This window comes from Rhinopithecus bieti, unplaced genomic scaffold, assembly GCF_001698545.2.
Source record: "Rhinopithecus bieti isolate Rb0 unplaced genomic scaffold, ASM169854v2 scaffold_46235, whole genome shotgun sequence".
NCBI lineage: Eukaryota > Metazoa > Chordata > Mammalia > Primates > Cercopithecidae > Rhinopithecus > Rhinopithecus bieti.
In genome coordinates this window covers 3093614-3106692 of record NW_016819762.1, presented here as the reverse complement: position 1 = coordinate 3106692, position 13079 = coordinate 3093614, and the positions used below count along the sequence as shown (strand labels likewise).

General features: G+C 36.3%; 1 protein-coding gene across 1 annotated transcript in view; it reads left to right on the top strand.

The window, feature by feature from the left end:
• The first annotated feature begins 9172 nt into the window (after positions 1 to 9172).
• The window catches only part of GPC6 (glypican 6), a 609430-nt gene continuing 605523 nt past the window's right edge, over positions 9173 to 13079 (top strand). The window contains exon 1 of the mRNA XM_017859220.1: positions 9173 to 9566. Coding sequence (XP_017714709.1) covers positions 9222 to 9566 — 345 coding nt within the window. The 5' untranslated portion in view covers positions 9173 to 9221. The remainder of the gene's footprint in view (positions 9567 to 13079) is intronic.

Here is a 13079-nt window from a genome sequence, read left to right as displayed (position 1 = left end):
GTTAACAGACTAATAATTACACTGTGTTCCTGACTACAAGAATTTAAAGGCATGATATGTTTTGTTGGATTAATTTATCTTTGAATGTCTCACTTAAGATTTTGACCTGCCCTGCTAAGGATTGGCAAAAGTGTTAGTAAAGGACTAGATATTAAATACTTTTGTCATTTTATACCACATAAAGTCTCTGTGATATATCATGTTTTGTGGTTGATTTTCTTCTTTGTTTGTATTCAAACACAGAAAAATGTGAAAACCATTCTTAGCTCACAGGACTTACAATAGGTTGCTGACCAGAAGCAATCCCTTCTTGAAACTGTTATGGTATTTCCTAAAGTATTTTCTCTGAAACATTTGTTTTCAAGCTATTTAATAATGTTGTAGGGATAAGGCTCCTGAAGAGGAAGTAGGCCTGGAAAATACTCATATAGGAAAGGTAGGCAGATTCTCTGCTGGGGACATTCAGTACTAGAGGCATTGTCCTGGGTGCTGAACCTCTCCAACCTCTCCAGGGGCCTGGGATGCACATCAGGCTCACATTCTTTTCCCAGGCCGGTCAAATGTACCTAGAGAAGCACAAATTTAGGACATTGGGATTTTTAAGTCTTGCAATTATAATCATTTGTAACCACAGCACTAAACTGTAAATAACATCCTTTATTAGAACTCCATTTTGGAAGTGGAAACACATATCTTTTCTGTATTGTTTTTGGACAATCACATCTCACAGTAGATGTACTCTGTGATCAGCTTTTTTTCTTCTTCCTCAGTTTCTCTAATTTGTCTTTCCATTGAGATTGCTGAACAAAGTCAGGGCCCCCTATCTATGAGTCTCCCTGGTTGAAACAAATAACATTGCCAGCTCTTATTTTAAGGACACTCATTCCCTTAAAGGATAACTGTTACAGAGAATTTTAAGAAAATGTTAAGATTTACAACTGAATTACTTATTTAAGTATATTATCTAATATGAAAATATGATTTCTATGTAACTTGTCAGGGATATGTGAATGTATTCACCTATATGTATAATTGTTACATATATATACATATATACATAATATGTATACACATAATATGATATACATAAAATACATAATATTTTACATAAAATACATATGATATATGTAAAATGATTTACACAATATTGTCTATGTATACACATATATGTATATACATATTATTATGAATTATGATTTACACAATATGTTCTGTGTGTACAAATATCATAAAATGAGGCACCATTTTGGTCAAACATTTTAACCATCCTTTTGTATGCCAGTCACTGTTCTATACACTGTAGTGATAATCCCAGGTTCTGTGTTTGATTTTCTTCTAGTGGAAGCCCCTACTTTGAGGGGAAAATATACCAATCCCAGAGGTTCAAGCATGCTCTCCAGGCTCAGTTATCTGCATTAACTAATTAGTATTAATGGGACAATAATCACACGTGAAAATCATTATTTTATTACACTTCAAGTTCTGGGGTGCATGTATGGGACATGCAGGTTTGTTACATAGGTATACATATGCCATGGTGGTTTCCTGCACCCATCGACCCATCACCTACATTAGGTATTTCTCCTAATACTATCCCTCCCCTAGACCCCCACCCCACGATAAGCCCCAGTGTGTGATATTACTCTCCCTGTGTCCATGTGTTCTCATTGTACAACTCCCACTTATGAGTGTGAACATGCAGTGTTTGGTTTTCTGTTCTTGTGTTAGTTTGTTGAGAATGATGGTTTCCAGCTTCATCCATGTCCTGCAAAGAACATGAACTCATCCTTTTGTATGGCTGCATAGTATTCCATGGTGTGTATGTGCCACATATTCATTATTAGTATTATTATTATTGTTATTATTATTATTTTCTTTGAGATGGAGTCTCGCTCTGTCACCCAGGTTGGAGTGCAGTGGCATGATCTCAGCTGACTGCAACCTCTGCCTCCTGGGTTCAAGCAATTCTCTTACCTTAGCCTCCCAAGTAGCTGGGACTACAGGCGCCCACCACCACACCAGGCTAATTTTTTGTATTTTTAGTAGAGACAGGTTTTCACCGTGTTAGCCAGGATGGTCTCGATCTCCTGACCTCGTGATCCACCCGCCTTGGCCTTTCAAAATGCTGGGATTACAGGCTTGAGCCACTGCACCTGGCCGAAAATTATTTTTATAAATAATTTAGGTATGACTTTAGAATGCATTTTGCAATTTATATTTAAATATGAATTTATCCACTGTCCTAGGAGTTTATAATGCTTCCCATTAATTATTCATATCATGGTCTGAAAATCTGACTAAGGATAAACTACAATGCCACCCTGCTGTCCTGTTCTTTCCTAGAACTATTTCTTGTCTGTCATCGTTTTGGAGCTCTGGGTTGCATTCTGGTTCTGTTGGTCTAGGGCAACTCACTTAACATTTTAAGCCTCAGCTTTCTCGTCCTCAAATTAGATCAACTAATAACTGATTGCCATGCAAGTATGTAAAGCCTGTAATAAAATATCTGATGCCCACTGGAAATCAGGCAACATCTTAGGTACTATCTCTGGTTTTACTTAAAATTAGCATCATTCACTGTTTCAAATCCACTTTTTGTCTCCAGTTAAAGAGTGGTGTCTTTACTTTTCTCCTAAAATATAACAAAGACAAATGGAAATGATGGAGATGTTCTATTGCCACATTACTGGCATTTTTAATTAGTTTGTGTATATGGAGGGGAGGGACATTTACTTGAGGGTTAAAAATTTGGTTCTAATAGCCTCTCAAACAGGAAAGATGTGAATTCCTACTGTGAGATCACTTTGAAATTATATAGGCTTCTATTAAGTCCTAGGAATAATTAGTTGAATAAATAATAATACTTATAATAAACTTAATTTATAAAAGCATACACACACACACACATTCAGAGCAAAAGAAAGTGTGAATTATGAGATGCAGAAGTGGCAAATCCCAAAGGAATTACTGCTTAAAGCAATATTGTCTTTTAATAATCACAGATTTTATTTCTCCCTTTTAGATAAACTGTAATTTTAAAATATCTTTATATAACTTCAACCTCAAAATCTAAAAGTGCATTCAAAGAATCAGCTTTTACACACAAAAAAATGCAAGTGATGTTTAAGAAAAAAAATACTGAGACAATATTATCTATTGGAAATAGTTCTTTTCATTTTTCCCTTATGTAACTGCTCTTTAAAAAAAACTGTATGAATGAGGAAATAAAGGATGCCATAGTCTTGCTTATTAAAAACAACACAGCAAAGCTTCAATGTGAGTTTATTCAATACAGCAGATTATTTATTGAGTGGAAGAAGGCTTTCTGTGTGAGACTGCAATGTGTGAGACTCGAAAGTGGTTTGGGAGTTAACTCTAATGTAACATGCTGGGCATTGCTTAAATGTAGTATGTGAGTGAATGTGAGTGCAATCAGCTTGGTGAGAAAATGCACTATGAAGTCATGTCCCAGCAGGGATAGAACAGCAGAAGCAATCATTAAGCCAGGCAAAGAATGGCTCAGGACAGGCAGAGTTTGGAGAGAACGTCAAGCTCTGGCAGAGCGATATTGATAGCCAACATTTTTTTTTTTAAACAAAGGCACAATATTTTATGCACAGGTACACATGAACTTGGAGCATGGGGGGTTATACATGAATATTATATGTGTATGAATATATGAGAATTTGCAAGATGACAAGAGGGCAAATCAGTTATGTCCTGTTCTAAGATGTGATTTGTGGTATCTTTCTTTCTCTGAGGTGGGCCCACAAAATCATCACTATCAAAGAGAAGTCCAAAACCAATGGAATCAGTATGTATTTCACTGGATGGTCATGTTCATCCATCGATCTATTCGTTCATTCACTATTCACCACGTTTTAAGGCACTATCATGTGACAGGCACCATACATGGAAATGGCAGTATTGACCACTGAGAATCTTACTGTGAATACAACCCGTATTTCAGTTCCTTCTATTTAAGACACAGCACCTCAAAGTTGTGTTACAAATAAATCATGGGGTTGATGAGATGAGGTCTAGAAATAGAAAAAATATTCTCTGAATGTTTTTAATTTTCTATTTGTAGACCTTAGAATCTGTCAGTAGAAGGGTGGCTCTCAGCAGGTGGGGGTAAGGAAGGGAGTAAGAGTGGTCTCATCCCCAAGAGGACATTTGATAATGTTCGATGACATTTTGGTTGTGACTACTGAGAGAAGGATGTGCCACCGGCATCTAAAAGGTAGAGTAGAGGCCAGGCATGCTACTTTATAATTTACAATATACAGCACAGTGCTCCCCAAACCCCTGTCCAAGGAAAGAATTATCCAGCTCAAAATGTTCACAGTGCTGAAGCTGACACCTGAGATAGACTAGGATCATCTACTGCTCAATAACACACAAGCTACAGCTTGCAAAGGACACCGCCTCATGTGGCAAGGACAGACATCCTGAGCATTGTCCATCTTTACTGCTACTTACTTTCAAGGTCCCAGCCCCTGGGAAGTGGGAAGAGATAGGCCATTTGGGACCATGTTTTCCCTCCCCCACAGTCTAATGCACAAGAGTATAAATGGCACTGTGGGTGTGCCTTCATTAATGCTTTTCATTAATTCAGCATTTTCCTGCAGATTATATCAGGCTATTACATAAGGAAGATGCTTTTTGAAAGGAGAAATGATTTCAAAAGATATGTCTGAAAGCTGACATATGTATGTGGAATGAGAAAGAATACTCCTCATTTCACCTTGAGAAATGCAGGAAGAGAGGCAGGCTAGGAAGTTTATTGAGTGTCTGTGGATCACAACCCTTATAGGATGTCAGCTTTCATCTTTTATTTTTTTATTTTATAATTTTTCATTGTTATTATTATTATTTTGGGGGGGGGATGGATCTTGCTTTGTCCCCCAGACTGAAGTGCAGCAGCAGGATCTCGGCTCACTGCAACCTCCACTTCCTGGGTTCAGGTGATTCTCCTGCCTCAGCCTCCTGAGAAGCTGGGAGCTACAGATGCCTGCCACCATGCCCGGCTAACTTTTGTATTTTTAGTACAGACAGGGTTTCAGCATGTTTTCCAGGCTGGTCTCAAACCCCTGACCTCAGGTGATCTGCCCACCTCGACCTCCCAAAGTGCTGGGATTACAGGCCTGAGCCACTGCACCTGGCTGGATGTCAGCTTTCAGAACCAGTTTATCCTCCATGTCAGCGCCTCCTATGGAATATTCCTTACCCACAATTTGGCTGAGCTGACCAAACTGATTTAGCATACTGTTGTTGAGGAAGAGTAGAAATAAAGAGATTAGCAGAGAACTATACAAACGTACACCCTTGCATGCACATGTGTGTATTTCCGGGTTTAAGGAAGGAAACAGCATACCTGCTTCCCACAGTAGGACAAGTGCTATCATCTCGACTGACTAATGACCAAAGCTTTTCACTCCTTGGGTTCCGAAAGGATATAGATACACACCACCATGCTGCAACATTCATTTTAAACAAGCTTTTAATAGGAAATGTCTCTGAGAGCATGAAAAAAGAAGAGGAAAAGGATGTTATACAGTACTTAATCTAATCCCGTACCTAATCCAGCACAGAACGTGTTTATCTATGTAGTATTAATAAGACATTTCTGAGTTGAATGGGACCAGTTTTTGTTGTGTGATGTAGACTGTAGAGAGCCTCTCGTCTGCCTTTTTCCTCTTTCTGTGCTTCCCTTTGTCCCTCTGTGCCATCTTACCTTTCAGTCCATTTATTTGGGGGCTTCATTTGGAGTCTTTCTCAGTTATCCTTAGGGCACCTCTTGGCTCCTTGGGGTTGGTTTCTGCCCCTTAAGAGATCTCTCCAAGTGATCAGGCCACATCACACAGACTTTCTTTTTCATTTTCCAACAGTGGTGGTTTTTATCTACAAGACTGTTCTCCCACTTGAGACAGTCTGCCCTGAAGCAAACAGATGTTTACATTGAGATCTCTCCTCTAGATGAATAAAATCATCCCAGAGGCTAATGCTGGCTAGGAAAGGTTTTTTGTGCACCTATGAAGCGTAACTGAGCCCTAAGCAACCACCTTTGATGTATATTTTGTGATTGGGGAAGAAGGAAAAATCAAATAGCGTTTCTTTCTGCCAAACTGTTTTTTGCAGATAAAAATTTTTGTTGACTGAAGACTTTATCCAATGTGTGCTTTGCCCTCTTCCATTAAAACGAGTTCAGTTGAGATTGCTTTTTCTTATATTGTCCTTGAATTTTGTTCTCTCTGATGTTGCTTGCACATGATACTTCATCAATAAAATGGATCACATAACTGTCTTCTAAATCTCCATCTTGTTTGGTTTGCTGAGAAACAATTTTCATCCAAGCATAAAGTAATTTGTTCAAAGAGTCAGACTTCAAAAGGTGGAAGTCTACAGTCATGCTGAAAATGAAATGAGAACCCTTATTTTTGGAGGACATTAGCTTTGCCTCAGTACCTTGGATCTCCATTATTCATAAGATCTTAGATCAATGTACCTTAAGGTAGCAACATTTATCATAATTGGCTGATACATTAGCGTCTTTCAATACCAAATATTAACTTTGAGTATGAGATCAGTAAACCGTATAATGATTTTCAACAAGAAATAATAATAACTTGACTTTGAGGATCAGTGAAGCTAATATCAAACTTTTGAGACAATGACATACTCTTAGACAACCATGTAAGCTTGGAATCTATGGAAATGTTTCTTGAGCCACATTTATTGAAATGTGATAACTTGGTTTCTATACTGAATCATAAATACTAATTTAAACGTAAGAAAAACCACAAGACACAGTGACCACTCACTTTCAAAGTGGGCATGGCTCAATATTTGGAGTTCTCATATCAGGAGAAGAAGAAGAAGAAGAAAAAAAAAAAAAATCTAGGGAGGTGTTGCATTCAGTAAAAGAGAAAATGCCATTTTTATCCCTAACACACAAGACTTTGGAGAGCAATGAGTATCAGAGAAATTTTTTTCTTCTCTTTCTCTTTTTTTAAAGCTCTTTGCAAATCCAGACCACACTATTGATTACTGACTATTCATTGCTGAAGGCAGTACTCTGTATTCAATAAATTAAGCTTTAATTCCCAAGTCCAACAAAATAATTGACCTCAAAAAGAAGATAAATGAATAGGCTGTCCAGAGCTCATGATTAGAATCCACTTTCCAGTCTCATTATATTAGTATTTCTCAATTCAGTGATTTTTCCATTCTTTTTTATCTTCTTTCACAATCTGTTATGCCTTCCACCCTGTTCCTGTATCAGCAAGGTCAAGCTCCTTTCATTCTGAAGGTTTAACTTATGATATTCTCATACTTTTATATTAGTAATTTAATATACTTTCCATTTTAGGACAAACTAGATAACTAGTATTTTTGAAAAAAGTATGAAATGCTCTTGATTTCCTAAAATCATAAGTAACATCAGCATACAGCATATATAAGTATTTTGATAAATTTATGCTTCCCAATTTTGCGAATTTTGCCCTATCTGCTTCAACAGTCATTTTCTCTTACCAAATCCTTAAAGATTCAGAGAGATTTAATAACTATTTACCTTTATTTTACATTTACGTAAAAATAAAAATACACACCCATTTGGTGACGCTGAAACAAAATTCACACAGTATTGGTATAAATCCCACAGTTTTTGGCTGACCACTGGAGCAACAGACTGTTGTTTTTTTTAAATATATAGTATAGTTAAAATTTATACTATATATATATATTTCATAGAAAGGAGGTAAACAAATGAAAAGTACTTTCATTGATGCTTTGGTCTGGTTTAAAAACAAATATAAAGTAGTTATCATTATTACAGACACCATTTAATTATCAAGACAATGGTTTGATTGTATATTAATCAGAACTGAAGTGGCTAAACCAAGCACTTCTTCAGCCAACTTTTAAGAATACACAAGTAGCTTCCATGGAATTAATGGAGAGGTGTTCATCACTATTTCCTTTCTGTATCTTAGGAGAGAATACCCAGAACCCCAGAAAGGAGCAGAGTCCTTTTTAAAAATTCCTGGAGCTTTTGAAGTATGCAGAACTTGATTTGTCCCTGCATTTCTGAGAAGGGGCATAGTTTCAGGGAATAAAAGGGGACTACGAAGAGGTAAAGCAGAATCATTTTGCTCTTAGGAACTTAGATTGATAACCTCAGGAGCATTATCTTTCCTTAGCTCTTTCCCCACCCCAATTTACAATCTCTAAATGAGATAAAACTTCAGCTTGCTCTACCCAAGCTTATTTGTGCAAAAGGATAGGTGCCCTACACACACAAAGTGTGTCTTGAGGGAGCCTAGCATGAGGGCCAGTGAAGCTAATGATACCCAATGGCTTTAATTTATGTCTTATTTTTTTGCATCCTGTAAGTGATCCCAGTAACATTCAAGCGCTGTTGCAAAGTGGAAGATTTGAATTATTGATGTGCATTTTTTAATTTAGAACCTCACAACCAGAAAGTCCAACTGTCAATATTTTATTCAAGTTCTGTAACATGATGGTTTATATTTGTAATGATGATCCAAGATACTTTATGGCTTTCTGACTCATTATGGCCACCTAAATTATGCTCATTATAGCTTTATTATGAAATGAATTTAATTGCATTATGAATATCTGAACATTGCTAATTGATTGCTATATATGGAAACTAGAAAGAGTCTAAAATATGACATTAATTTGAACATCTCATTTGTGGAGTATTTCAAATAAAAGCAATTTAATGGAATTTAGTGTTAGGACAAATTTATAAATAAACTGAAGCAAATGTGTTTATCATTATGTAAACAACAATACTCTGCACATTATATTTACAGCAGATTTTGATTTGAGTTTGTATCAAACCGTAGGATTATTTAAAATTTAACAAGAAATGGTAAAAGAATGGAGCTATTTTGGAAGAGGATTACATGGTAGACTCCTAATGTTAATGGAAATCATGGGGTATTCTGTTTTGAGTCATACAGGATCATAGATGGAGGTCAAATCCCATTGAGAATATGATTTTTATCTGTCCATTAACACCATAATCACAGAATATGTTTTTCCATGAAAATGTCAATTAAAAGCAGTTGTACTTAAGGTAAGTAGGTGCCTTGGGCTTTCTAGATTTCATGAATTTATGACTTCTTTCTGTTTTATCTGCAGAATTTTTCCGAGAGCTCCTGGAGAATGCAGAAAAGTCACTAAATGATATGTTTGTACGGACCTATGGCATGCTGTACATGCAGAATTCGGAAGTCTTTCAGGACCTCTTCACAGAGCTGAAAAGATACTACACTGGCGGTAATGTGAATCTGGAAGAAATGCTCAATGACTTTTGGGCTCGGCTCCTGGAACGAATGTTTCAGCTGATAAACCCTCAGTATCACTTCAGTGAAGACTACCTGGAATGCGTGAGCAAATACACTGACCAGCTCAAGCCATTTGGAGACGTGCCCCGGAAACTGAAGATTCAGGTCACCCGCGCCTTCATTGCTGCCAGGACCTTTGTCCAGGGGCTGACTGTGGGCAGAGAAGTTGCAAACCGAGTTTCCAAGGTAATTGAAAATGTGTTGTCTTTCTAGTTGGTCTTCCTTGTTTACTCTTTTTTAAAACCAATGTTTACAAAAAAAAAAAAAAATCAAGGTAAAATTTCTTAATTGGTGGTCCTTGCTCTTAGAGAAATCAGCTAAATATCAAAGTATAATTCTGGCTTTCTTTTCCTTGCTTTGTGTGAGAAAAGACAGGATTTTAAACCTTTCTATGTGGTTGGAAAATTAATGTTAATACTTGTCAACAGTAAAGCAGAGAAGCTTTAGTATCAATAGTGCAAAAGCAGGTGCGTTGCAACTATGATCATTTGGTATTTCTGATGAGGGTTTTAAGGATGATAAATACTCATGAAACAATCCATTTAGAGGTTATAATCCTCTAGGGAGTCAAGATGACAGTCTTCATGGACCTGCGAGTAGAGACAAGTTATTGTTCAGGACATCAGCACCTGGCGCTTCTTCTTTATCATCATGTGTCAATGTGGCCTAATTCCTTCATGGTAAAAGAAGAGCCCTTTGCTGACACCTGTATTACTGGATTAGGAAGCACTAATGAATACCAAGTATAGATTCTTGCAGAGAATTTCTTTTGTTACCTCTTATCTTTGTAATTTCATACCATGCATTGCCTTGGGCTTATGAATAAGATCAATCATGAATCTACTTTTGGGTCTTTATTGAGGATAACATCTCTATACCTTGGATGTAAGGGATAATTCTACATTCCACTACTTAAACATTGAATATTTCCTGTGTAGGGGATGTCTGCTTTTGTTTAAGTTCTTTCTTGACATTTAAGGCACTTGTGAGGTCAGTCCTACAAATAAAATGAAAGATAATTACTTAAAGAAGTAAAGTTAAAAATAATATGTAACAGGAATCTGGTATTATGTCACTCAAAGAAGGTATATTTGTACAAGGGTTATTCCCAAACACTACTTTTCTATTGCAGGGCTGTGCGAAAGAGCCACATTATTTTTTTTAACTATTGGTACTGTCCTGTAATGCTTCTTTTTTTTTGACACGTTGATCTCCTCAATATTTACATCCTAGCATAAAGATTGTGTATACCCTTAAAAATGTTTCTCTATTGCACTGTCAATAAAATCCATAATAGCCCATTTTCAATTGTTAATTTCCTAAACATTTATTTGAGCATACAGACAGGTTATTTGCAGGAAGGCACTGAAGGAAATAATTACAAGGGCTTATTTAACAATATAAAGGGCATGTGATTCTAATGTTTAAAATAATATCTTTACATTGAATCTCAACAATGTTTTAGATACCAAAGAAACTAGAGCCCCAAAAAGGAATTTATAAGGAATTAGCTAAGTAGAATAGCAAGAGGAAATATATCACCTGAGGACTGTCAGTAAAATATGAATAAGTATAGAAAATGAATATGCATTCCATATTTCCTTGAGTAGATGCAGTTTGTTGTAAAATAAGTGTAAATTAATTTAATAAGTTAAACTCAATAATAGGCTTAGTTACAGAGGCTGCAAGCTGAAGCTTTTGATTTTGTTGAAGGATGAAACATGTAGCCAGCCTTTGAGAAATATGAATTTAAGAAATTCAAAGTATGGATGGATATATTCCTGATTATGTGTATTTATTCTAATTGAGTGTTAATAAGGTTCAGATGTGTGTATTATGATCTGGCAAGTTTCCAGTGAGATAACAGAATATTTTCTAGCAAAGTGTCTACAAAGCCATGGGGGAGGCTGCTGCTGGCTCTCCCTCCTGCTTTTCACAGAGTGGCATTCACAACTGCCCAGAGATGGTGTCTCCCCTTGGTCACTCTCTGACTGTCTCAACTGAAGTCTTTGTTGACCAAAGTCTAACATGCTCTTCCTTCTAGGGAAGGATGACCTCATGAGCCAACCATCAGTAGAGTATGACCTTTTTCTCTAGAAGTGGTGAGAAATGCATCCTCTAACACTGTATTATCTCTGCCACTGATCCCTTCAGGACCAACAATCCCTAGTCAGTTAAAATTATAAGCCCCATCTGACATTTGGGCACTGCCTTTTGGAGATGGGTAGACAGATAGAAGGATGGATAGATAGATAGATAGATAGATAGATAGATAGATAGATAGATAGACGATAGAGATAGATAGATAGATAGATAGATAGATAGATAGATAGATAGATAGATAGATGATAGAGATAGATAGATAGATAGATAGATAGATAGATAGATAGATAGATAGATAGATAGATAGAGATAGATAGATAGATAGATAGATAGATAGATAGATAGATAGATAGATAGATAGATAGATATGGTGTATGTATATATAGACTTGGTTTGAAAGAAGTTGAGAAATGTTTTTGCAAATAATTTATGTCTCAGGAATTTGAGTATTTTACCAATGAACTTCCTTACCTATGATTACAAGATGGTCTAGAGCTGACTAAACTAGCAATTTGTGATCTACTGACACTATGATGATTTTCAGCACCCAAAGTGTTTTTGTAATAAGAATAAAGAATCACAAAGACTAAATATACTAAAAAGAGAAGCAAGAATTGTGTTTGAGGTTTAAGCCCTTCATAAACCTGAAGCCTCTTTATGGTCTATTAATTGAGTGATTCAGAGTTGGAGAAATGATGACAGAAGAGCAGAATTCCCAAATGGAGATCAGCAAACTGGCTTGTCTCCTGCATCCTGATTTGGGTAATTTTTTTTTTTTTTTTTCTCTTCAGTTTCTCTCTACACTTATGGTGACTTCTTAATCTTGAAAGACATCATGAATATCTTCTAATTAATTGCTTTGACTGGAAAATTTACCTCTTTGGCAGAACACAGCAGTTTGACACAAATGTTTTGACATAATGTTCAGAACATTATTGGGAAATTTCTTACCAGAAAAATGGAGGTCTAAATTGTAAGCATCAACAGAATTATTTTTAAAACTTCTGCTTGCCATCTTATGAATGCAAACACTGTCTTTTTCTAGCCTTCAGATGGGGCCAGTTTATTTTAAGTAACTATTACTCAAGGTCTGACCGCAGAAGCACTATGTGATTCTGTAGTGAATATATGTGGGCAGTCACCCAGGATTCATTTTCTGTGTGAGTGACTGTTTTGAGCACGTCAAGTGTTAATGAGAGGTGGAATATCAGGAAGCTCCATGCTTTGCTGGTGGAATTATCAATTGATATGCTCACTTTAGATTATAATCTGAAAATACCTGTTTTGCTGAAGATGCACATATTCTAAAACTTCAATTTCATCTGGATAAACTGTTACACGTGCATACAATTAGACATATAGAAGAATTTTTGTAGCAGCATCTTTTAGAGTGATATAGAAAGTAGAAACGTCACAAATGGCCCATCTACCTAAATGGTGATCTCTTCACCTTATGAAATTTTCCAGAGCAGAGAAAGTGCTCATGAAACGAGTCACAGACACCTCATTGTGAGAGATAAACATCAAGTCACCTAAAATACATACATTTGTATAAAGTTCAAAAATGTAAAACTAAGCAATACGTTATTTGGGAAA